A 26830-nucleotide genomic window follows, 5' to 3' on the forward strand; every position below is an offset into this window, starting at 1 on the left:
TCCTATAGGATGTGCCTTTCCTCTTTACCCAGCCCTGGAGAAAGACTCCAGACTTCTTACTGAGCACAGACTGAATTTTTCATTGTCAGATGATAGAAGGGAAGAGGAAATACTACACTGAAAACACAAAGGGAGCAGAATATTTAGTTATAATTACTCCTACTTACCAAACATACCAGCCTCTCCTTTGCTGAGCAAAATTAATTTCAAGGCTTCGTCAGGACAGCTGTAATCACAAGAATGACTGGAAGAGGACTTAAAGGTGTATGGGTGGGTTGGGGGGAGGGATCAAAAGCAGTTAAGTGTTCTAACTGCACCTGCAGGATGCAGGGATGTGACATGAGTTCACATATATGTGAAGGGGGGTGCTGGGGTGGATGCCATTCCCTTGTCTTGTCAGCAGTGGCAGAGAAGCATTTAATATGCATCTCCCCTCCTGCAAACTCCAACATATTTGATGGTTAAAAAAAACTACAGAAAAACCCATCAAACAAAATCCCTGAAGTTTATTATAACACAAAGCAAGGAGACTGATTCTTGCACTGTGATGAAATCAAGCCCTAGTTTATTCAAAAAGGAAGTTGCCGGGGCACTTAACGCTTGGCTGTTTTTTCTCACCTGAAAGTGGGGTCTTCCAAAGGATAACCTTCAGAATATTCTGGGGAACAGTCATGTTATTTGTGGTCTTAAATAAGTGTAAATACATATTAGACATCCCTGTCTTCTAGCAGGGGCAAGTACAGAAGTCTACTAACCAATGGACGAGAAGTATGTGGGCTGTGCGTGCGTGTGTGTGTTGCCTTAGAAATGGGTAATCTTCTCTAAAGCCATGTTGTCATAGTTTTTGTCCTTGGGATCATAGCCTGGAACATGGACCAGGCTTTCTCGCCTGCGGCCGTTTCGTAAGGCAGATTCAGCCCCTTGTTTCCAGGTACTGCCATTCTTAAGGTTTTCCTGAGGAAAATGGAAAGACACATATCAGTGGGATAGTCTTAATGTATTCCAAATCAAACTGCGGGAATCCTGCTTAGGCCTCTCCCTTTGGAAAAAAATGATAGATAAATATGAAAATAACTAAATGATAGATAAACATGAAATAAATAAATGATAGATAAATATGAAATGATAGATAGATATGAAAATAAGTACAAATAACTGACCCAAGGCACCTCCTAACTGATCATTTTGATGCCTCAATTCGTGTAGGTACTACTTCTAATGATAATAAAAACAGAAAGAACAATTTAGTGAGCATTCACAATACATCAATGTGTGGTGTGAAGAAGTTTATATATCTAGTGCAACAGTCCTGTGAGGTAATAGTATTACCTCCTGAGGAGAGACAAACCTGTGTCTCAGAAGGGGGGGCCCCCTCCTTCCTGTGAACAGCAAGGCCTCTGGTTACAACAGGGGTCCCTGTATGCAAACTTCCCAGGAGGCTGCTCAGTGTTATCCTTTGTCAAAGGAGCCCAGTAGTGACATACTAAGTGCCCCCTCCCACTCTCGACTCAGCCTTGAGAACAGAAGCTGCCTGCATCAATAGGATTTCTCATTTATTCCAGAAAACTCAGGCCTGGGAAGGTAAGTCTATAAAGCAGTAAATAACATGATTCTTTCCTTCTAGAACTTCCTCAAAATCCATTTATCCAAACAATACACTGCTTTGCTGGCTGTCATCTCAGCAAATAGATTGCCTTCCCATTCTGAGCCCTTGTCAAGATGATGCTCTCCTCATGGCAAAACTATGAAACTCAGCTTTACTTCACATACATGTTATTATGGTTTTTGGGGAAGGAAAGCAAATGACATCTTAGGAGTTGTGATAAGGGCGAAGAGTCTCTCTCCTAAAGTACTGAAAGAGTAAAATATCTGGGTCTGAAAGAACAATAATAAGCCCTCACTAAAAAAGAAAAAAAAAACCCTGCTTGTAATCAGGCTGAGAGGACAGACACGGATAAGACCCGCTGCAACTCCAACAGGAAACAGCGCTTCTCCCAAGGTCTTGGAATTACCAGATGCCATAATAACTCATTGAGTGATGGCTGCTCTTTAAGCAGTGCTGCCCCAGGTGGCTTTATCTTCATTCCCACTTCTCTTACTTAGACCCTTCTCAGAATCTTTCAGTGGGAACCCGAACCTTTACCCTCTTGTTGAGGGTGGCACTCCCTGGTTCCCCTGGGGTAGCCCTGTCCCCTTGCTGTATGTATCGAGTCAATAAGTCCAGTTTGGTCTGACCACAGGCTGTTCCTGGTGGTCTTGGGCTGATATGACCTTAATCGTACTCAGACAGTGTCTGTAGACCTTAATAGCACTGGAACAATGTCCCTAGCCCTGTGTGGCCTCAACATAATTCTCAATGGGATAAGGGGAGAGCTGGGAGGTTATGTATATCCTGTCACTTCTCTACCTAAGAAGTTCCACCAATAAAACTTTATATTTACACTCATGGCACACTGGAGATGTTCATATGTAGATCACGGTGCATGGTTACCCCCCAGTTCACAGATAAAAGCTGAAGTTCCAAGAGGTTAAATAACTCACCCAAGGAAAGTTAGACATGGAACCAGGAATAAACCCAGGGCTGACTCTAAAGCCCATGCTTTTCACCATTATACTAGATGTGCCCCCTCTTTTCTTCCTTTTCTATTATTAATTTTTAAAAATTTTCCTAGAATTTACCCTCACAGGGATTAAAGGGAATTTTGGAACTTGATCAGTTGCAACGACAATTCAGCCCAAAGGCACATTTACCTATCAACATAATTTATGTGCTTAAAAACTAGTTAGCTGAGGTAACTGAAGTGGAAACCCAGATTCTTTCAGGTTCTCATATCCACTGCCTTCCCTCCTTGAACCCAGCCTTACAGATGGTTTAAATGGGCAGAAAGGGAATCCTTTTTAGCCAATTCACATTGTTCAGAAGCTCAAACATCAGCTCACCTGCTCTGTTCCACTGTCATGCTGAACACCACACCAGCACAGTGCTTTGTATTTCTTGGACCAAAAGCAAAATAAATTGCAAACCGGTCTAATTAGCAGCGGTTGAATATCCTTGCCCTTTTGGTGACCTATTAACAAAAGGAAAAATGGGTAAGTTGTTACACGCTTCTAGGAGTTTCTTTGATGATTTAAGCATTGTCCACTTGAGAAGCAGGTCACTTCTTAGCAGAAGGGTGAAAAGAGGCCTGATTGGTTCAAATACAGAAATTGGTAACTGCTCAAAAAAGTGAGAGTTTGGGCTTCCCTGGTGGCGCAGTGGTTGGGAGTCCGCCTGCCGATGCAGGGGATGTGGGTTCGTGTCCCGGTCCGGGAGGATCCCACGTGCCGCGGAGCGGCTGGGCCCGTGGGCCGTGTCCGCTGGGCCTGCGCGTCCGGATCCTGTGCTCCGCGATGGGAGAGGCCGCAACGGTGAGAGGCCCGCGTACCGCAAAAAAAAAAAAGTGAGAGTTTGCTTTTAAACATCCACAAAGTGTCAGGTCAGGCAAACTCACGGCTATAAACAAATAGAAATAACATATTTATTTTTAAATATTTATTGTGGAAAACCCTCCTAGTACCCTTTGTAGGCCAGCAGAGGAGATTGCAGGAATTATATAATTTCTTCCTTTAGGAAAGCTCTCAGTTTTCCACCAAATCAGATCTATTAGAGGTCATCAGAATCAGTATTAGTGAAATTAGGAAGATTATTTTTACTGTTTTTTCTTCCTTTCATGCCAGCATCCTGAACAAGGAATACCTTCATGTTCCCTCCAGCTACTGTGGACTTCCCTGACGTCTCCTTCCTTATCATTTAAACATCCCTGTTCAATGTCTTATTCCTTCAACCCTGTTGTGGAACCAGTGTCTCTGGCCAGCAGAGCCTAAAATATTTACTGTCTAGTCTTTAACGTAAAAAGTTTACTAACCTATGTGTTGGATCTTTGATCTTGTCAGAGAAATGTTATAGATTACATTCTAAATTGTCAGGAATCATATATATGTGTATGGTAAACAATATGGCCAGAGAGTCTTTGTTGCAATTACTCAACTCTACCTTTGTAGAGTGAAATCAGCCAGAGACAATAGTATATGAATGGGTATGACTGTGTTTCTATAAAACTTTATTTATAAAAAGAAGTAATGGACCAGATGTGTTCTTAGTTTACTGACCCCCGACCTAAGAGATGAACTTAATGAATTGATAACTAAAGGTTTTATATCTGAGACCTGTAGCTATATGATACATGAAGAAACAAATTGGGAAGGTTCACATGAGTACAAATGGCTGTGCAGTGGAAACCAGACTAGAATAAACCCACACAGTGTCCTCAGAGTGGGAGGTTCTGGCCACCTGATAAACTGATGAAGATATTTGTTCTTGATTTAGGAAATGGTATTTTCATTTCACAAGGTTAAGGAGATAAAGGAAAACAACTCTTAACTGCCCAGTAGAATTTTACCAGTAATAACAAAAACTTTAAAGTATATCTTGGGCCAAGATCACCTTTTAATAGCTGATGCAGAGAATCATTAATGATATAAACCATCTGGAGGTACTAATCAAAATAGACATAATTCTATTTTATGAGTAACATAAATAGCATATATTTGAAGTGCTAGATCATCTAGAAGAAGCAGAATTGAAATTATCACCTCTTAAGACCAAGCAGGACAAATAGCAAGAACAAGACAATATACGACACACAATGAGCAGGCCCACAAAAGGCCTCTGGCTGCCCCACTGACCCTGTCCTGCAAACAGTTAACATTTTAAGACATTTTTAAAGATCCACTGGGTGTTATAGAAGGTTTATGAAAGCCCCTTTGTGACCAGACCTGAAGGTGTTCAGATAACACTAGGGCCTCATTTGTAATATAAGTACCAGGAGGCAAGGATCAAAACTATTTTCAAAGATTTGGTCGAGTGTCATAATTACCCTCTGATAAAGTGCTTCCTTTTGGTGTTAAGGACATTTCCCTAAGATTTTGGATATTTGTAGAAAAATAAAACACAAGGGTTGATACAAGGACAGTTGTTTGTGCTCAAGATGGCAAAGAAGTTTCCATCTAAATACAACATAATGACTGCTGCATCAACACAAGAACATGTCAATTCCAACAAGCATCTGGAAAATACCTAGAATTTATGATGCCCACAATACCTGCTTTGGAACCAGGCAGCTAAAACTTTAGCTGTCTTCTAAAGTTGACTGACCACTCAACTGATAAGTCTAGGTGTATCCTGCTAGGATCAAGGAAGCCTCCATGGTTGTTAGGGCACTGAGGCAAAACTCTAAGCACCATAAATAGCCCACCTTTCATTTGAGCCTATTTTCCATAAAGAAAAATATTTGGGGAGTTCATGAATGACTGGGGTTACAAAATTTATGTTCTATTCCTTATCATAGCCAAGATTGGCTTAAATTTAAATGAAGAGCTGGTGATCTCTTGTCCAGAGCAATAAGGCATTGGAGCTTGCACATAGTGTTTCTAGTCACCAGGAATATTGCCATTCAGATTTTGTGTTAAGTAGGAATCTTGACTTCCTGTATAGCCTGTGACTATATAATGGTAGTGGAAAACTAGAATATCTTAATATTTGATTCAGCTAAACTGCATACTCCAAGGAGGCAGAGTAGATTACAGTGGGCCTATTCCATGCCATCCTCCCCCACCAATCCTTCATGAGCTTTAGCATAAAAAGGACACTGAACCATCAGAGGGACTATGGCTCAAGGTACAGGGGGGAAGTCAGCACTGGTGCCAGAAATGGCATAGAGTGAAGCTGCTCACTGCAGAGCTCCTGGGCCTAGAGGAGTGGCCTCCAAAGGACACCATATGCAAAAGCAACAGTAAGACTCTTCTCTGCTTATCTAGTAGGTTAGTAAATGCTAACCCATGATACAGTAAGGCATTTATGAGGAAAAAACTGAGAGGAAGGGGAGAAGAACCACTCTTAATATTTAATCTTCTTATTGATATATTGCAAAGGATTTTTCCTACTCAGGCCCCTGAGGGCCATGTGTCTAAACATCTTTTTTTAATAATATATGGGGAATATTTAAGAATACACTATACATATTAGTAATCACGTGTACAATAATCTGGGGGATGCTTTTACATGTCAGTTTGGAGAAAGTAGATAATATCTCTTTGGGAAAAAGGACTTTTTGTGGTGGACCCAAATTCAGACCCATAAGACAGCTGCCTAGTCCAGAAGTGTGTGAGACCAGCCCACGTCTTCCTTGGTCCCCAGAAGAGGAAGGCATGTAACCGACCTGTCGCAAAGCTGATGATTACTCCAGCAGCCATGCATCCCAGGCAGCCTACTGCACTGTAGTATAGGTAGGAGAGCGCATACCAGGTCTCAGCGATGGCAGGTCTGCAGAGAACAATGACACATCATCAGTTCCGTGTGTGTGAAGTCACGATTCACAGTGACTTACAGGACAGCCGAGGGTTCATTTTAGGGACTGGCATCTCTCAAAACCCCCAAAGTTTAACTTTTGGTCATTTGATTATTTTTTTAAAAAAACCGACTGTAGACTAGTTGTACTTTATATGCCACTCAACCCAATCCATCTGTGAATTACAAGTCTTGCTACTGAACCACAATTGCAATGAGGACCATGCCTTCCATTTCTTTTGCATTATTTATTCTTCAGACATTTACAAGGCCCAGATTTAGTGCCAGAACTTGTGACAGACACTGGAGATTAAAGATGAGTAAGCCACGAAGTCTACATGTAGGAGTTGACAATCATAAAATAGGCTAGAACACCGTGGTGGAAGAGGAACAAAGGATTTGGAGAATATTCAGAAAGAGTGTCAAACCCAGGCTGATATGTGAGATGATGCCTCAGCTTATTTTTTAAAAATGGTTAGTTTTAATCAATCAAAGAAGGCAGTTAGGGCTAGGATTTAGCATTCCAAGAAAAGAGGATAGAATAAGCACAGGCAGTAAGGAAGAAACAACATAGTGGACCTGAGAACTCAGACCTCCAATTAGCCCTCTTGCCAAATTCACTCTTGGGCATCAGGATGCAGAGGGATGGATATTTACAGAAAGCTGGAGCCCCCAGACACTCTTCAATGCTGGGTACCACCCAGAGCCATTCTCATAGGGGAGCAAGATGGTCTCCTCAGACTTAGCACAGAAGAATGCACTTTTCTCTAACCTGGTAACCCTCTCTCTGGGACTTGATGTTATCCTGAAGGTCAGTATACCTGCTGGACAGCAGTGGAGGCACTGATTCTGTCACATTTGATGGGACACACTGGTCAGTTGATAAAGGCAAAGGCCATGTCTTGGAGGTTGGTGCAGGGTAAATTAAGGCCCCAATGGCCACCCAAAATGACAATATGATCCCAGTCAGAAGGCCTCCTAGGGCACCCTTGATGAAGGAAAAAAAAAAAGTAATGAGAGATTTGACAAAGCCATTGAAAGAATAATGAGATGAGGATTCTACTCCAGATCTTGGCCACATGTGCTAGAAACAGCCCACTTACACTGCCTGCCTTCAGCCCCCCACAATGTAGCTTTACTTAGGAATAAATGATTCCTTAAATGAAGACATTAGAGAGTTCTACTGTGGTCATTATACGTAAAATTTCTAGCAGAATTTTTTTTCTCCTTTTTGGCTTCTTCCTCATCTCTTAAACATCTGCTGAACCTCAGTTTCCAGTAGAAGAGTTTCAGAAATTCAGGAAAAACTCAGATAATGGAGATGCTGGGGTCATTTTTCACTGACAGCCATTATAAGCTACTACTATATAGAAACTTTTACTCCCATAGCTCTTCCCAAGTAATTCTGCTCAAGTCCTCTGACTCCCAAGTTTGGAGTTTTTAGTTTGAGTCTAACTACTAGCAAGTATATTTACTAGTCCTGTCATTTAAGGGTCATACTTTTTGATAAAAAGTTAAAAGTCAATGAGTCATTTCTCCTGTAAAGGAAACAGAACAATCGAACAGGGATCAGGACCACTGGAAACTAAAATTGGATGTTGCTGGTCTCTGCCAGATAGCTGAGCTTTCTCTGTGACAGAAAACAACTTGTTGGTTTCTCTATTTATTCAGAAAAAAAGACTCCTCAATTACAGCACCAGAATGTTCTGTTCGTTATAGTTTGGGGGAAACTAAAGCAATGTGTATGATTTGAATACCTGGGCCCTTGGTCTAGACCAGCGGTCTGCAAATTTCTTAACAGCCAGCTAAGGAGTTAGGCTAAACCTTTCAGTTTAGGTTTTGTGGGACATTCAGTGTCTGTCACAACTACCCAATTCTGCCATTACAGCACAGAAACAGCCATAGACAGTATATATACATAAGAGAGTGGCTGTGTTCCAGTAACACTACTTGTCATCACTGAAAGGTGAATTTCACATATTATATATGTGTCATGAAGTATTATTTTTCTTTTGATTTTTGACAACCATTTAAAAATGTCTAAACCATTTTTAGTTTGCAGGTCATCCAAAAACTGGAGATCAACTAGATTTAGCTTGAGGGATATAGTATGCTGGCCCCTGGCCTACCAGTAAAGGGTGAGTTGACTTCAGTAGGAGAGTCAGCCCTCACTGATTTATAGTAGCTGCCTGGAGAGCCGTGCTGAGAAGGATTCTGAGGTTGCATCCACATTCTGTGGAAAGAGAGCCATGACTGATTAGTAGGATCAGCCATGGCTAACAAGGGGAGAGGTGACACCAATTGGTATTATTTACTTTCCTCTATCTAGAACAAGGTGGTTTCCTGGATTAAATAGCAGGACCATAACTCACTAACATAGATGAATTAATGTTTAGAATGAACTAAGTTGTTATGTTGCTAGTTATTAGGTTTTTTTTGTAGCTAGGAAATTACCTTTCCTCATATTATCTCCGCAAGAATTAAACTATCCCTGTCAACCTCAATCTCAGAAAAGTTGATTAAAACAAAGTGTCTCCTAATAGGACTGCAAGGAAGCACTGCAAATTCCCAAATGTTTCACATCTATCCACTCTCTTTACCTATCTACACAAGATTTATCTAGAATAGAGGTCAATAAGGGTCAGGTAGCCACAGAGACCTAATTAGGTATACCATGTGGCTCAGGCTTTTTCAAGACTCCTATAGTATATTTAAAAATATGAAAAACTGGGCTTCCCTGTTGGCGCAGTGGTTGAGAGTCCGCCTGCTGATGCAGGGGACATGGGTTCGTGCCCTGGTCCGGGAGGATCCCACATACCGCGGAGCGGCTGGGTCTGTGAGCCATGGCCACTGAGCCTGCACATCCGGAGCCTGTGCTCCGCAACGGGAGAGGCCACAACAGTGAGAGGCCCATGTACCACAAAAAAAAAAAAAAAGAAAAAGAAAAACTAACTAAATAAAAATATGCATACAGTCAGGTTGCCTAGAGTCTAAAGACTTTCTACAAAGATTTGCATGTAAGTGGATGAATGGCAATAAATGACAAATGGCAATTTTGCTAGACTGAAAAAAATATATTTTAAATATTTAAAAATATTACTATAGTACTATTTTTCCAAATAAGTGTTCCTTTTGATTTATGTTTACTACACAGTCATCCAACCAATGTTTACTTAAAGGCAAACCGCTAGCTTGTCAGCCAACAACACAAAGAAGATTCAGCTGTCAGAATAAACCAGGCTGGTCCCCCCTCCCTTTCTTAAATTAGTTAATTAATTAAATTATTTATAATTTTGGGTAACTAAATATAGAAAAGAAAATTTACATTTTTAAAGTTTTCAAAATCATGTTTTAACTAAACTATGTCTGATCTCAGTATCTATTTTAAATTTCATTTTGTGGGCTCTTAATTTAGAGAAGACAATTTAAACCCTAAAGAATCAGGTTTGATGCCATGACATATGGTATTTCATGACCACTACTTTCTAGGCTTTCTGCTCCTAATACAGCTTCACTGAAGTCAGAGATTGGAAGGCTGGGGTTCTATTTAGTTCTGCTGTAGAAAGAAGCCCCCATTTTTTTCTGGCAAAGACAAATAGCCTTTCCAAGGAGGACTGAGAGGAGGGAGAAAATGTCTAGGGCCCAGTCTCAGCTGGGAAGTGTGAAGAGGGGCGTGGGAGACTTACCTTCCAGTTCACAAAAGGGAACAGGATTCCCAGAGAGAACAAGCCCAGCATCGGTCCCCCACACATGCCGTGGATGCTGAGGGCAGCCTGTGGATCAAAGTAGATCAGTTCAACACTACACTCCCCTAAATCTGTGGCCCACCTAGGAGCACCCCCTTTCTTGGACCTGAGATGAAATACAGTCCTAGTCTTGACTGTGCCACTCATTAATCATGTGCTTTCTGGAAATCATTTCTCCATTCTGGGCTCATTAATGAGCACTGTGTATGTAAAACACCAAAAACGCCTACAAACATACGTGTGTGAGGGTGTGCACGTGTGTGTAAACACACACAGGCAATTTGGATTTGGTAGAATAAGTTTTCCCTTAAGCTGGAACTTATTGATTTGTTTATATTTTCTCTTATCAAAAAGCTTTTTAAATAATGTACCTAATAAATACATCTATAACTTATGTTGAATATCTCAGGTAGTTGATCCAGCTGTTCTAATTTAGTTTGAATAATTCTATAATTTTAATAATAATAATTGTCTGTTACCCCACTCCTTCTATCCCAGCAGAATACCTCAATGATGTTGAAGCATTAAGTTGGGACATGATGGGGAGGACATTGGACATTCCATATCCTATATCCCATTTTTATGGCTCTATCTCCTTTGGATATAGAGAGAGTTTGGCAAATGCATTTCCATATCTCTTAACCTCTAAGTTATTGAAGTCGGTGAACTGGTTAGGGGCTTTAATTAAGCTAGTTTTCTATCAACCTATAGCCTTGGGCCATGGCCTTGCAGAAGTCTTGAACATACACAGGCATTGACATGCCTGTAAGGGAGCATGTACACACATATGTGTGCACGTGCACACACACACAAAGCTACTCTGCAATGCAACCCTGTCTAGTTCTATTAATACAACTGCAGGGCTCTTAGATAAAGCGGCCGTGATAAGGATGCTCTAAAGATTTTATACATATTTCCTATTTGTCAGGCACCCCTACGTGTGTCAGATAATAAAGATGAAATACCCTGGCACTCTAAATAAATGACCTCATTTCATCCCCACAATTACCCTGCTTAGTTGGTAGCACTAACTGGATTTTATAGATGAGAAATTTAGACTGAGAGAAAACATATTAAAAGTATACTTTCAGTTAGAAAGTGGCAGAGATGAAATTTAAGAGTTTTAAGCCAGGGTTGTCTGGCTCGGAAACCCACATTTTCTCTCCTAAGAGCAGTCCCACCTAAAAATAAATAAAAGATAAAAAAATATATATAAAGTCAAGAGCGTAGACCACCATCATGGTCTCCTTTTTCTGTTTAAGGGGGAAAAGTTCTTGAAAGAGTCCATCACTAAGAGAATATTGAGATTCAAATGTTGGCCCTGCCATACATAACACATAATTTGGTGAACCTTCAGTTATTAACTCAGATTCATTTTACTCCAGAGAGCCTTCTTTCTCTATAAAAAATAGAAATAGGACCAAGGGGCCTTCAAGTCCACTCCAGCTGCAATATAAATTCATTAATCCAGAAAAATGAGCTACAATGCACTGTTATGATTGTTTTTCCAGGATAATTTTTAGAGAAGTCAATGATACAGATTGATCTTTGACAAGATGGAGGCAAATAAGATTAAAGTAGACACTTTTCTCTAACGTCAATACTTAATATTCTTGACATATTCTCTGCTGATTGATAGTATTAATTCATAGTTGCTGTGGTTGCTGAATTTGGAAGTTAATTTACTAGCTATTATATGGGAGAATCAATAAGTTAGGAAAAATATTTATTTCCTCCTGTGGGAGAGAAAATGAGCAATCTCTTACAAAGTCCTTAGCCAATATGCCCCAGGGGGGAAAAAGTCTTCACATGCTAGAAAGAGAAATAAATCAAAGAGTTTCTGAATTTGAAAAATATGTATTTCTGTAATGTACAAAACTAACTTCAATTTCTTATCTTTCTTTTTTTGTTGTCATTAAGCGTGTTTAATTGGAGGAAGACAGAGCTCATTTGACAAACTCCACCTCAGTGGCCAAATCTTACCTAAGCCCCTCCTGCAAGGAAAGGACAATGGCTCAGAAAGTGTGTTCTAGGACTGAGGTTGCCTTGCTGTGTCTTAGCTTTCTCAGATGTCAAGTGGGGATCAAAATACGTAGGGGAAGGCCCATTTCCCAGCTCCACCACTCTTTCATTATGTGAATTTGGGGCAATTCTTCACCTCTCTATTTCTTAGTTTCTTCATCTGTAAAATTAGTACATTAATCATACTACCTTGTAGAGAAGTGACAAGGATTAGATGAGATAATACATTTGGGACGGTAGCTTGAACATAAGCGTTCCATAAATGTCAATTGTAATTATTGTTTTTCCTGCTAAGATTATCATTCCTACTTTTATTTCAGGATCATACATTCTCAGATCTGGATTTCAAAAGCGTTTCTAATTTTATTACAGTGTACCTTGTCAATGAGTCTCATTACTAGTTTTTAAAAGTTTCCCCTCTTGAAAGAAATTTTGGTTGAAATTTTACATGTATGTGTAATTTGGACCTGGTATTGGAGAGTATGAGCATTTGGGATTTGGAGGAATAGGCAAAGTATTAGAAAAGAAGGTGGGTAAAAAGTTGCTACAAAATCAGATGAGTCTTTTTCCTCTTTCATTACCTGTACAACGCTCCCCAGGAGGGATGCAGCCACGGCCATGGAGGTACATATCACGCCAAACAATAGACCTGGAGGAAAGAAACTTCATGACTATCATCCAAGCTGGCTTTGAGGGATCCACTGAGCTCCTGCCCAGGGCCTTTTCTCATGTAAGCCCTATCAGAAGGGGCCTCAGGAAGGACTGTCCACCCCGCTTAGCCATCACAAGCCCCAAGAGGGGCATTTAAGGGACTTTCTCCCAAAGACATGCTTTCCTAGGTCAGGCAGAATGAGCTGGAATCCAGCCTTGAGGAGTCTTCTCTTCAAGATTTAAGAAGAAAGCTGTCCTGATGACTTCTCTGGTGGTCCAGTGGTTGAAACTTTGTCTTCCAATGCAGGGGGTGTGCAGGTTCGATCCCTGGTCAGGGAGGTAAGATCCCACATGCCTCGTGGCCAAAAACCAAAATATAAAACAGAAGCAATGTTGTAACAAATTCAAGAAAGACTTTAAAAATGGTCCACATCCAAAAAATATTAAAAAAAAAAAAAGAAGAAGAAAGCTGTCCTGTGGAAGCAACATGAAAATGCAGAAAGGTCACTGGTCTACTAAGCTAATCCAGATTAAATTCGTGAGAATTAAATCCATTTTGACCACTCACCAATAATCATCTGAAGAGGCTACTAACCTCTCTGGGATATGGATAGTTTTTCATCATTAAAATGGCTAAATAGCTATACAGTTTACCTCACAGATTTTGCAAATCTGGAAAAGTTTTCTGGTCTTTTCATGCTTTATTCATACCTTCATTATGGCCCTCAGTATGCTGCATAACGATTTCTTTGTTTACATGGCTATGTTGGAGCACCATAAGGGCCATCAGGGTACTGCACTATGCAGCATCTTGCACAGGGTGCCTCCAGCATCATAGGATCTCGCTGGATGAATCAACATAACCATCTTAGTAATCTTTTAAAGGTGATGTCTTCTTTCAAACCATCTTCTTAAAAATAATTGTTTTTATACATCTTTGTTTAAAAACTATCTTAAAAGTCATTCAATTCCCATTGCAATCCTAGACTAAATGAGAGAGGGTGAGAGACAAGGTGCTGGAGATGGATTTAGACAGACACAAAGTGACAGAAATAGAGAACATGATTTTTCTCATTCTGTTTGAAATTCTCTCTCAGCTAAATATTTGGCTCAGTTCCCAATGTCACCATTAATGCAATTTTATTGAGTACTGACCATATGTCAAGCGCTTTACTAAATGCCAGTGCTATAAATGCCACTGCCCCAGAGATCTCACATTTTAGGAAGGGACTACACATAAATAAATTAATTTATCCAACAGTGCCTGTTGCATAGCAAGTACTATGTGCTTGCCATTATTATTATTATCATTATTATCATCATCATTTCAGATTTAGTACATGATATCTATAAAATTTATTATCAGGAATTCACTTTTTTGTTTGTTTGTTTGTTTTGTGGTACACGGGCCTCTCACTGTTGTGGCCTCTCCCGTTGTGGAGCACAGGCTCCGGACGCGCAGGCTCAGCAGCCATGGCTCACGGACCCAGCCGCTCCGTGGCATGTGGGATCTTCCCAGACCGGGGCACGAACCCATGTCCCCTGCATCGGCAGGCGGACTCTCAACCACTGCGCCACCAGGGAAGCCCAGGAATTCACTTTTAAGATGAAATCAGGATAGCAAATTTTAATACTATATTTTCCAACTTCTCAATAAAACACAGAAAAATAAGGAAACTCACACAACACTAAAATCCAAGTTTGATCAATAAACCTTTCAGAATTCTAAAATTGTTCCCATTATATTTAAAGATGATAGATTAGAAACAATGTTTACCCTCATTCTGTTTCACTTCATGAATAAGCAGAACTCCACCTGCCTGAAGAAAATAACAGAAGTGTCTTTTCTCTACTACCAATTACCCTCTTGCTGGGCCAACAGTTATCTGTTTCAAATGGGATTCTAGGCAACCACCCCTCAATCCAAGGGTTCTACTTTTTTGTGCTGACTAGAGAGTTGATTCAGTCCACCTCTCCCCCATATCTTTACACTTCCACCAGATTGCAATCAATAGCAACCTGCAAGGCAGCGAGTTTAGGGGAAACTGGTGGGGTTCCATGGAGACCTGGAGTGTACAGATCCACAGATAAAGCAGTAAATGAGGGGGTGGGGGTAGAGAAAACACCACAGTTGCAGCAAATACTATGGATTTTCCAAGTGCTACATCAGCTTGGAGGATCAGACAGTAAACCATAGGCATAAGAGAAAGTTCTACCCAGCATATTCATGAATATCTGCTAGAAATTGGGAACGGCACCAGGAGTGATGCCAATCCACCTGCTATTAGCTGTAACTCATTATGCAAGATAGTGAAAAAATTAAGGCAATTCAACTACCCAGTTAACAAACATTCAGTCAGCACCAATCTCTCCTTGTTCAAGCATAAGGAAAAAGAATAAAAGAAATATGGGATCCATGCCAAAATATTACTAAACAAGGAAATGAATAATTAACCTGAAAACTCAAATACAGAATATGTTTTCTGGAAATACTTAAGAACCAGAAAAAAAGCATTTAGAAACTGGCAATTTCAATATGATGCAAAACAGATAGATTCAATTACACAACAAGTGCAGTTCAAGAGAAAGCAAATGATATGAAAACACAACAAGGTAGGGTGCAACACCCATAAGTTTAGATGAAGATGAATCCAGGTGTGATAAGGAAGAACTATAAGGAAATTAAAAATTATAATAGTTGACCAAGCACTTCCACACCTAGGTATTTACCAAAGAGAAATGAAAACATGTTCACAAAAAAGACCTGTGCAAGAATATTCATAGCAGCTTTATTCATAAAAACTTCAAACTGAAACAGTCTAGGTCCATCAATAGAAGTAGAAATTTAAAAAAAAAGGTAAATCCATACAATGTCATACTACTCAGGGATAAAAGGGATAAACTACTGATACAAAAAAAACATGGATGGATCTCAACAATATTATGCTGAGTGAAAGAAGTCCTTACAAAAAAGAGTGGTACTGTGTGATTCAATTTATATGAGATTCTAGAAGAGGTAAAACTGATTTATGATGAAAAACACCAGAATAGTAGCTGCCCCTAGAGGGAAGTGGGAGTAGGAATTGACCAGAATAACCAAGAGAACTTTCCAGAGTGATGGTAATGATTTATATCTTTAGTGATTGAGTTACAGAGGTGTACACATTTTTCAAAACTCAGCAAATATATACTTAACATTTGTCCAATTCATTGTGGGTAGATTTTACATTTAAAAAACTTTAACCAATTATTGAATTCTGGTTAATAATATGCTAAAATCATTAGGGGAAAGTGTACTGATGTCTGCAATTTATTTTTAAGTGTATCAAATATATGATGCATTAATGGATGGATAGAGAGTTAGATATGTGAAAAATCAAGTTTAATAAAACATTAATGGAGAATCTTGGTGGTATATATACAGGAGATCATGGTAAATGTCTTTAAACTTTTCTGTATGATTGAATTTTTATAGTAAAATGTGAGGAACAAAACACAACAGCAGAATTCAGATCATTATTATTAAGAAATTTACTTTGTGGAGAACTTTAAGTAACATTGAGAAAAAACCTGAGCCCTTCAAGCATGCAGAGGAAAAGGACAAAGTTATGAAAATAAGAGAAATAATGAAGAATATGGAGAACACAAACCCCAAATTAGGGGAGCTGCTCTACCAGATATTTTAAATAAAACACCGCAAAGTTATAATATAAAACAAGACGGTATTAGTTCTGCAATTGATAAATAATTTAATTTAATGAAAATAAGTATATAATATTAAACATATCTTTATAGATAAAATAATTTTATATTGCATATTATTACTACTAAACTATTAAAAACCAATGAAGAATATTTGGTAATAAAGGACTCTTTAGAAAAGAATTTGGCTTTATTAGACAAGCTGACTGGCGATAGTGAGTAGAACATCTTCCTCTGTGGAGAGACTAAACAGGATCAATACATGGCGTAATCAAGAGGTGTTGATGTGATGAATCTAAGGTGTAGGATGAACACAGAAGAATGTCGAATGTAAGGTTGGTAAAAGCTAAGCCAACTTGTCATTCCTTCCTAGTACTCTCCTGGTATCTCCAGAAGTGTAAGAATTGACATGTGAGATTCCTCATGTATCTTCACATGCACTTGTGCCTGTCAGAGTGCCCTGAATAGCATGTGCAGCATTTGACACGTAGCACACGTTCATTTCATGATATGGAATAGAAGATCCACTGGCTGTACCTACATAAGCCTTTACTGATCCAGGTGCTCAGCTTGTCGGAGAGATGGGGAAAACAGCTCTTGACAAAATCCTCAAACGTCACTGTCGCTAAGGCATTGATGCTGGCAGCCACGGTGCTACAGGGAGAGAAAATCGAGAACATAGTCCAAGGTAAATAAAGCTGACCGGCCTGCCCTCGTGTCCAGGGCAAATAGACAAGACAGGGCTCCAGAAAAAAACAGAGACAGACATATGTCCTTATTCTGGAACTTCAGGGGAACTACATGACCTGTCTACTCACTCTTCAAAGCTGCTTCTGTGCTTAATGCTCTTTGATGTCTTCCTCTAACTCCAGTGAAGAAGCTAGGCTTCCATGCTGGAACTCTCACTGATTCCCCTAACAAGACATTAAATGAGTTAGCATGCAGTGGCTGAGATTTGTGTGTGTGTGTGTGTGTGTGTGCGTGTGCGTGTGTGTGAAGGTTAAACTTGAGGCAGAACGTACTGACTATCCTAATCCAGGAATCAGTACAATATGCCATTCATTCATTCATTCACTCATTCATTCATACCATTTATGCATCTGTTCATTCTGAGTACTAGGCATACAATGGTGAACCAGAAAGACATAGAGCTTACACTTTACTGGGCGACATAGACATTTAACAACCAATTATACAATTGACTACAATTGTTATGAAGAAAAATAACAAAGAGCTATGAAATCATGTCTTTCAGAGGCCTAAACTGATATGAAGTTAGGATATTCTTCCCTAAGGAAGTGATGGTTAAGATAGGCACTGAAAGGACCCATGCAAATTCAGAAAAAGATGTTTTAGAACAAAGGGAAAATTACAAGTAAATGCCTATAGGTGGAAAACTTGTTTCATTCAACAACAGGAAGCCCCAGTGTGACTAGCATGCAATTAATAAGGGAGAAAGGGGCAAAGATAAGACTAGGAAGCAGGCAAAGACCAAAAGCACATAAAAGCTCTGATATTCTTCCTCTGACTTTCCAATCGGAGTTCAGTCTTATAGCCCTAAAACTCGCTTAGTGGACAGAAAACCCAAGAAGTTGGAGTTTTCTTTGCAGAATAGCATGAAAGCTTATTAAATTCCTCATCTAGACCAGGAATATTTTAGCTGGTAGAATAGATGTTCCCTATAAGACTCCTCTTCTATCTGTAGATCCATGCAAGTCAAATAAGGAAAGGAGATGATCAAATAAAATAAACTTCTATGCTCCCAATATATATGGCTCAAAATCCATCATTTGAAAGTTTCGAACATTAGGGTTAACCCTTGAATCCATTGGGAGGGAGGGAACAAAAAGCTGATTTTGGCCCAGAGGGAGCAGATTTGTAGAACTTTTGCTAGGTTGCTTTTGAGGTCAGATGTATTATCCATATGTCAATTTCTCAGATTCTAAATCTGTTACAAGATGGTGAAAATCGTTTTTTTTTTCCCTATCACTCAACCACCATCTCTTTACTCCACCCCCCACTCTTATCTTTCCCTTTCCCTAACCCAAAACCCTCTTTAACGTTATAGTAATAGTAATCTCTCTAGAATATGTACTTCCAGTGTCTCTTTCTTGGAATTTTCGAACTTGAGATCAAAAGAATCAACCATTCTCTTATGGGGGAATTAATCTGTTGACAGCTATATTTCTCCATTCTGGAGTCAGCTTTAAGAAAAATAAATAAAGCTCTGTAGGGAGGGACAAAATGAAAGTTAACGTGTCACCCTACTTGTGTTTGATCCTCTGGTGTTCATCGTTTCTGTCCTTAGTTTCCTTGAGATACTAATACCAACACCACAGAACAATATGATTTTATATTACTGATGCAAAATCCTACAAAGAGTATTAGTAAAAATAATTCAGCAGAACACTAAATTAAAATTATACCATAAGCAATTTAAAGTCATTATATGAATTAAGAGATGTCGCTATTTTTGAAATGTCAACATATTAATATTAATATGCCAAAAGCTAAAAAAGCAAAAAATACTCATTTCAAAAATGCCAATAGTTTACCAAAATTAAATATTTCTCCCTGATAAAAATATTTCTTAAAGTAGAATAAATATATGCATGTTTGTTCTTTTTTATGATTTTATTAGTTTTATATAAATATTTTAAAATGTAAATAAATAATATAGTTTAAACCAAAACCTGAAATCATATTTAATGGTAAAATCCAAGAACAATTCCCTTTAAAGTGCATAACAGGCACTTCCCTGGTGGTGCAGTGGTTAAGAATCCTGCCTGCCAATGCAGGGGACATGGGTTCGAGCCCTGGTCTGGGAAGATCCCACATGCCACGGAGCAACGAAGTCTGTGCGCCACAACTACTTAGCTTGCGCTCTAGAGCCTGCAAGCCAAAACTACTGAGCCCACCTGCCACAATTACTGAAACCCGTGAGCCTAGAGCCCATGCCCCACAACAAGAGAAGCCACTGCAGTGAGAAGGCCACTCACTGCAAGGAAGAGTAGCCCCTGCTTGCCGCAACTAGAGAAAGCCTGCACACAGAAACGAAGATCCAACACAGCCCAAAATAAATAAATAAATAAATAAATTTATTAAAAAATAAAATAAAATAAAGATAAAGTGCATAACAAAACAAGGATTTCTGTAATCCCTCAATTTTTTATAATTGTTCTCAAAGCATAATTACATAAGAGTGAACATAGAAGTGTAACTATTAGAAAAGAAGAGAACTCAAAAGTAGTTGCAGGTATTATGATTTGAGTACACCCAAGTTCTATAGAATTAACTGAAAATAATTAGGAAAAATCTGATATCAAGGGAAATTCTGTAAAAGAAATATAATGAATAAATACTAACCTAAAATATTTTAAATCAAACTTTAAAGCTTAGTCACTAAAATTATTAGTATTGTCATAACTGTACACAAATAAATCAAAGGAATATAAAAGAAAATCCAGGAATAGTTCCAAATATATAAAAGAATGTAGGATGTGATAAAGGTAGTATTTCAAGTCAGTGGTGAAAATGTGGCTTTTTACTAAAAAATAATGGGACAACTGTCTACTAACTTAGAAGGAAAATAAGTCAGGAACTTCTCTTCATTTCTTACACCCCATGTATAGTCTAGATGATTTAATAATTTTAACATTTAATAAGGCCATAGACTAGAATGTTATCTGGATGATTATTTATAAACATGGAATGGAGAAGCCTTCATAAGAATGATATAAACCCAGAAACCATAATGTAAAAGGATTGATTAATATGAAATAGAAGCTCAACATACTAAAAAATACTATTAATAAAGCAAATATACATAGGACAGATGAGAAAAATTAGACATGTCAATAGGCTATTTTCTTATATATATAAAGAAGAAAACTCAAAAGAAAAAAAATAGCAGGGAATATGAATTGGCATTTTACAGAAAAAGAACTACAAACGGCCAGTGGAAGTATGGGAAGGTAGCCAACACCACTTCTGATCAAGGGAATATTTATCATACTAAGTGAATTAAGTGAGACAGAGAAAGACGAATACCATATGATATCACTTCCATGTGGAATCTAAAAACATGATACTGTCTTAATGTTTTAGTCCATTTAGCCCTCAACACTCTTGCCCCCATTCTCCAAGTCACTATCATGTCTAACCTGGATTAAGGTGAAAGCCTCCGGTAAAGTCACCCACTTTCACCACTCTTGCTTTTGTGATAGCCACTTCCCTCCACAAAGAAGACTGAGTCTTCAGTTGTATGACATCATCAAACCTCCTTGCTTCAAACCTTCCTATTTAATATGAAATGCAAGCTCTTTATTCTTTCATAAAGGTTCTTCCTGATCTAATGCCTGCTTGCCTCTTTAGGCTCTTCCCCATCTGCTGTCCTCCCCGTTCCTTATGCTTCAACTCTTCTCTTGGATCCTGAACTATTCCATACAGATTATCTCCTTGAGGCTTTGGTATTTGCCCTCCCCGCTGCCTGTAAAAGTTTCTGCCTGTGATCTTCACAGAGCTGGCTTCTCCACACACTTTAGATCTCAACACAAATATCATATACTTAAATAGGAGTTCACTAAAGACCCTATCAAAAACAAAGTCCCCAAACCTAACCTCTCTCTAGGTTATCACTCTGTCATTTCCTTTATACTATTTGCCATTATCAAACAATATCTTCTCTTTTTTGTTGTTGTTTAGTTATATATTGTCCATCTTCCATGTCTACTAGAATGAAAACTCTATATCAGGGCAATACTTATGCTAGTCTTGTTCCCTGAAGTATCCCCACTGTCACCAGCTGTGCTTGGCATAATATAAACCTTCTAAAATATTTGTTAGAATAAATGTGTGAAAAAATTTGTATTTAGAATAATGTCTACATTTTGGATATGGATGTTCCTGAGTGTGTTATTGAAGATAGAGAGAATGGATCACAAAGGATAGATCTGTAAGAATGTATTGAAGCTGAATGAGAAATGCTGGCAGAGAGAGCTGCCTTGTATGCAGGTAATGTGAAATCATGGGGACAGTTGGCATCAGACAAGGTTGAGAAAATAAACAGAGAGGTCTAGTGCAAAGGCAGACCTAGGTTTACTTACCACATCTGTAGTTTACTGTCTCACCATGGGTAAGTTATCTACCTTGCTAAATCTTAGGTTCCTTATTTGTAACCTGATGATAACGAGTAGTTTCGGCCTCATATAATGTGTGACAACTAATGAGCAAATGCGTATAAGACATTCAGCAGGGCAGCTGACACACAGTGAATACTCAGTAATACTGGTGATGACTATGACCATTACCCTTGTCATCCTTGTTGCCTTGCTATCATCATCCTCACCATCATCATTATCAGAACATTATTGCCAAGTGTAGTCAATACACTGACCTCAGAGTTCCACTGAAGGCACAAGCCACAAAAAGTCCTGGAAGTCCTGGCATTGTGGCAAATAACTCCATGACGAAGTATGGCATCAGCTGAAGAGGAGGCAAAACAAGATGGGATTAGCGGTCTCATCAGCAGTGTCTGAAATGTGGGACTGTATTGAAGCTTTTTAGCAAAAGGAGGTGGGAAAAAAAGAAAAAAAATAAAGTAACAATAAAGGGATTTGTCTGGACTATCGTTGTTAAATGCTAACAAATGAGGTTATGATCAATCCAATTCCATGGACCTGAGGTGCAGCTGTAGGGGAGGGGAAGGGATAGGAAGGGGACAGTCATAAAAGGAAAAAGTTGGATGAACTTTAGAATATTCAGGAACTTTTAACTTTTTTTACGTTTGCAATGTGTGCTATTTTCTTGCCTGTTTATCCTTAATGTTAGAAACTAAATCCTAAAAACAAATGCTTAAAACAGGTCTTCAGGGAGTCTAGGTATTATGGTTCTACTCTGGAGCCAGATTTATGGGAGAGGAGCAGCCACAGGACACAGTGGGAGAGTTGTATATGTAGGGGGAGAGGATAGAGACGATAGCTCCTCCTGAGAATATTCTCCGTGAATGGAGTTTTTAAGGATGGACCAAGAGATTGTCATACTGAGTAAAATAAGTCAGACAGAGAAAGACAAAGATCATATGATGCCACTTATATGTGGAATCTTAAAATAATGGTACAAATGAACCTATTTACAAAACAGAAATAGCGTCACCGATGTAGAAAACAAACTTATGATCACCGGGGGGAAAGGAGGAGGAGGGATAAATTGGGAGATTTGGATTGACATATACACACTACTGTGTATAAAATAGATAACTAATAAGAACCTACTGTACAGCACAGGAAACTCAATACTCTGTAATGACCTATACCAGAATAGAATCTAAAAAAGAGTGGATATATGTATATGTATAACCGAGTCACTTTGCTGTACAGCTGAAACTAACACAACATTGTAAATCAACTGTACTCCAATAAAAATTAATTTATAAAAGCATGTTTAATGTAATATATTGGGGTGATATTGTTTAAGCCTTAATGAGAAGACATGAGCAGAAGCATTATAGAAATAGGGGTCATTTTGTTCAATCTGAGATTAAAGCATCATTAATCAACCTTGTGATGGATAGAAAAAAAGAATTGAATGGTGGCATTGAAAACCAAAGCTATAGGTTCAAGTCCTCTTCCATTCTCCCCAGCCCCGCCCTGGCCCCAGTCCTTGCCTTCAAGGACAAGGTAAGATACCTACTTTTTACATGTTCACTCCCCAGTATTAGAACCTGATCTGTGATAATATCATCCAAGAGGAGAGGAAAGAAATCAAGTCTTTGTGGTTTGGGAAATACCTACAGGTCCAGGTCGAAAAAAAGAAAGGCTCAGCATCGATGGCCAGAAACACACTCATTTCAGCTGTTCCCCACTGGCCCCAAGGGAGCACATACCTGGTCTGGTGCTGAGACGATACCAGAAGTCCAAGGATCACAGTCTTTGAAGTGGGAGTACATGATTAAGCCAGAGAAGACAGCACATGCCAGAATGACCCAGAGGCCCAACAAGTTGAAATACAAGGCTCTAGAAAATAACACATGGATCTACTGGTAGACTCTGTCATATTACAGTGTGGTGAGGACATTACCAAAGACTCAAGGTAAAATTTTGGGGGCCTTTTTGCTATAAAATAAAATTCTATCCCTTCAAGAATGTATATATTTTGATATCAAGTCACTATGTTATACACCCGAAACTAATACAAGTCAATTATATTTCAATTTTTTAAAAATCATTACTTTTTATACTTTTGCATTTTTTTTGTTTGGGCATGTTACACTTTTAGACTGATTATGAAATTTGAACAAGGTAGATTCTTGATGGGTTTGCTTTTGAAATAGCTTTTCTGCAAAGTTGCAATGTGTAGTGTGAGGTCTATTTCCTTGGATGAAATTTCATAAAATCACTCATATTATATAACTTCAAGTAATTTCCCCCCACTCAATTCATGAAACTGTCAAAAAGCCAACTTACATTTTAACATCTTTTATTCCAGAGGAATGATGAGATAAATGTAGAAGTAGACACGTTTTGGAAATATTCGCTTTGGAGATTAAATCAGGTGAAGTTTAAAGTTCAGTTTTTTAAAAGGCAATAGAAGGTATGAAAAACCTAAAGTCATTTTCCCCACATTCTTTGGAGCAGTTCTTTTTATTCTACAACAATTCTTTTTATTCTATAACATTCTGCTTAACTTCAGTTTGAGTGCATTTGTAGTATCCTATGGTTATTTTGTATTCATACTGTTCTTTGAAAGTCAAAATATTACACATCTTCTAAATCTCAGGGAAGACTTGAAAGTCGGCTGGCCTCACACTGGATCAGTGAGAGAACAAACAATCTCGCTCTGGAGAGAGTTTCAAGGGGTAGGGGGCCCAAAGAGCAACAGGAGGCATTTCCTGGGATTCAGCCATTGTTTGAAGGGATTCAGATGCACTCACATTCAAATGTAAGGACACATATTCATTTCAAAGCCCCATAAAACCCCTGCTGTACAGGTGTACCTGACTTTCAGAAAACCCTTAAATCAAAGTATTCTTTTATGAAGCAAATATATTAAATAATCTAGCCATTTGGAAATTTTTATTTTACATTATTTACATTAGGAAAGGGTATTATCTCTGAAATTCCTTCCTTGGGATTATTCCAACCATATTTATCTTTGAGTTTTAGCTGTTTGTTTGTTTTTGTTTGAAAAAGGTTGATTTAGACATAGCCTTTGGGGAATACATTTGATACATCAAATGGTCAATATCTGCAAACTGAATTAGCTGTACTCTTACTTCCGCCATTTAGACAAATTCTATTCAAACTTTTCTCAGGCCATATCCTGGATAGGCCTCTTTACCTGAAAGGTCACTCCCTGCTCTCTCATCAGATTCTACTCCTTATACGGCTTTACATCTTTATAACATTTATCCTTATCTGAAATTGTATAATAAATTTATTTGTTTATTATCTGTTTCCCCCACTTGAACACACACAGGGTTATGTCCCCAGAGCACCCAATAGTGCTGGCACATAGCAGACATAAATTATTTTATTTTTGTTAAAAATGATTAAATGAATAAATGAAAAATAGAAATTCTTTACAATATACTTTTTTTTTTTTTTTTTTGCGGTACACAGGCCTCTCACTGTTGTGGCCTCTTCCATTGTGGAGCACAGGCTCCGGACACACAGGCTCAGCGGCCATGGTTTATGGGCCCAGCTGCTCCGCGGCATGTGGGATCTTCCCAGACTGGGGCATGAACCCGTGTCCCCTGCATCGGCAGGCAGACTCTCAACCACCAGGGAAGCCCTGGTTATACTCTTTACATCATTTCTTTTTTGAAAAAGCACTGGACCTGGAGTCAGAAGACTTTATACTTAACAACTGTGTGACTTCAGACAAGTCACTAAGACTCTGAGCCAGTTAAATCCTTGGTAAAAAGAGTGTTAACATACCTACCTTACTTCTTATTATAGGACTAATATGAGGATTGAATGAGTTATACTCCATAAAAATATATGGAGGTTATACAGCCATATGTAGGTTATATAGCCATTATTCAAAACAATTTAAAAAACTCACCAGTCAACTATGGGAAATGAGAAATCAGTGGCAAAATTGTATAATAGAATGTTAAAGCCCTTGTATTTGAACTTATTTTTTCTTCAGAGATAGACTTTAATTCTCTACAGGGCTAATTCTCCTGTTTGCAACTTAAGCCACTTCATCGATTCATTTAGAAAATATTTATGAAGCATCACTATGTACCAGGTTCTTCTGGATACTGAGGACATAGCAGTGAGCAACCCAGAGCCCACCCTCATGAAGATGATATTCTGGGATTAGAGGCAGGTAATAATCACCAAAATGAAATAAATAAACAAGGTGATTTTAGATGCAATAAAAGATATAAAGAAAATAAACAAAGGCAAAGAGAATGGAACATAAGTGACTGGGTTTGGATGTGCTCATCTTAGCTGGGACATGAGACGGTGATGGGAAGGGACCTGGTAACCTGCACCAGCTTCTTCTGCCATCACAGCATCATCTTCTACCTGCAGTCCTGAAACGTAAACTGAAGTCTAGAAACAAAAGCGTCCAAAGCAGCTTCCAGGGAGCACGTCTAAAATGACTTGGTAAGTGATACTATTCCTAAGTGTGAAGAAGATCTGGCTTAAGATGAAGCTGTCTTTAGTGAGTAATCAGCATTCTGGCCATGCAATTAAATGCATCTATAATGGGTCACTTCTGGTTTTAACCTATGGCCACATTCAGTATGAACTTTATGGATGTATTTTCACCTATCTATGATGCAGAGATTTTTCTAAACCCTGATGGAATGTCCTAATTACATCAGGCTCTCAGATAATTGACCAGAAATGATGCATGTAATCAACATTCTATAGAGCCTCCTAGATAAGAGTCTGTTGGCAGCTGGCTCTGAGTGGCCCCCAGTTGCCCTGGAAGTGCCCTTGAGGCTCCAGTTGCATGACAAATGAGACGTCCCACTAGATCCCCACTATAGCAATCTCCCCTCCAGCTGTGTGCACTTCAACCATACTGACCATTTGGGCTGATTTCTCACTCCTGAATTGTATCAACTAAATCAACTAAGATTCTTACAGGGAAGTCTTTTCTAAAGACAGTTTTTTATTTTTTCTTCTTTCCTTATTCTAACAAAATTCCCATCATAGCTCTGGTCCTTCCATGGGAGTGGGGATGGGTGGAATCAGGAATGGCAGTCCTAAATGCTTAGGAAATTATATATATATTTTTTCCTTTGTGAGTATCTCTCTTTTTCTGACAGTTTTCATAACCATCAAATACTAATGTAACAATTTCC

The 26830-nt window shown here is 38.8% G+C and overlaps 1 protein-coding gene across 1 annotated transcript in view; it reads right to left on the bottom strand.

The window, feature by feature from the left end:
• Positions 1-801: 801 nt before the first annotated feature.
• The window catches only part of SLC5A12 (solute carrier family 5 member 12), a gene marked incomplete at both ends in the record, with an annotated part of 42799 nt that continues 16770 nt past the window's right edge, over positions 802-26830 (bottom strand). The window contains 9 exons of the mRNA XM_081240633.1: positions 802-954; positions 2941-3068; positions 6258-6361; positions 7207-7373; positions 10072-10158; positions 12735-12802; positions 17048-17160; positions 21902-21990; positions 23390-23519. Coding sequence (XP_081096759.1) covers positions 802-954; positions 2941-3068; positions 6258-6361; positions 7207-7373; positions 10072-10158; positions 12735-12802; positions 17048-17160; positions 21902-21990; positions 23390-23519 — 1039 coding nt within the window. The remainder of the gene's footprint in view (positions 955-2940; positions 3069-6257; positions 6362-7206; positions 7374-10071; positions 10159-12734; positions 12803-17047; positions 17161-21901; positions 21991-23389; positions 23520-26830) is intronic.

The sequence above is a fragment of the Mesoplodon bidens genome (assembly GCF_964165515.1).
Source record: "Mesoplodon bidens genome assembly, chromosome: 7".
NCBI classification, from domain to species: Eukaryota; Metazoa; Chordata; class Mammalia; order Artiodactyla; family Ziphiidae; genus Mesoplodon; species Mesoplodon bidens.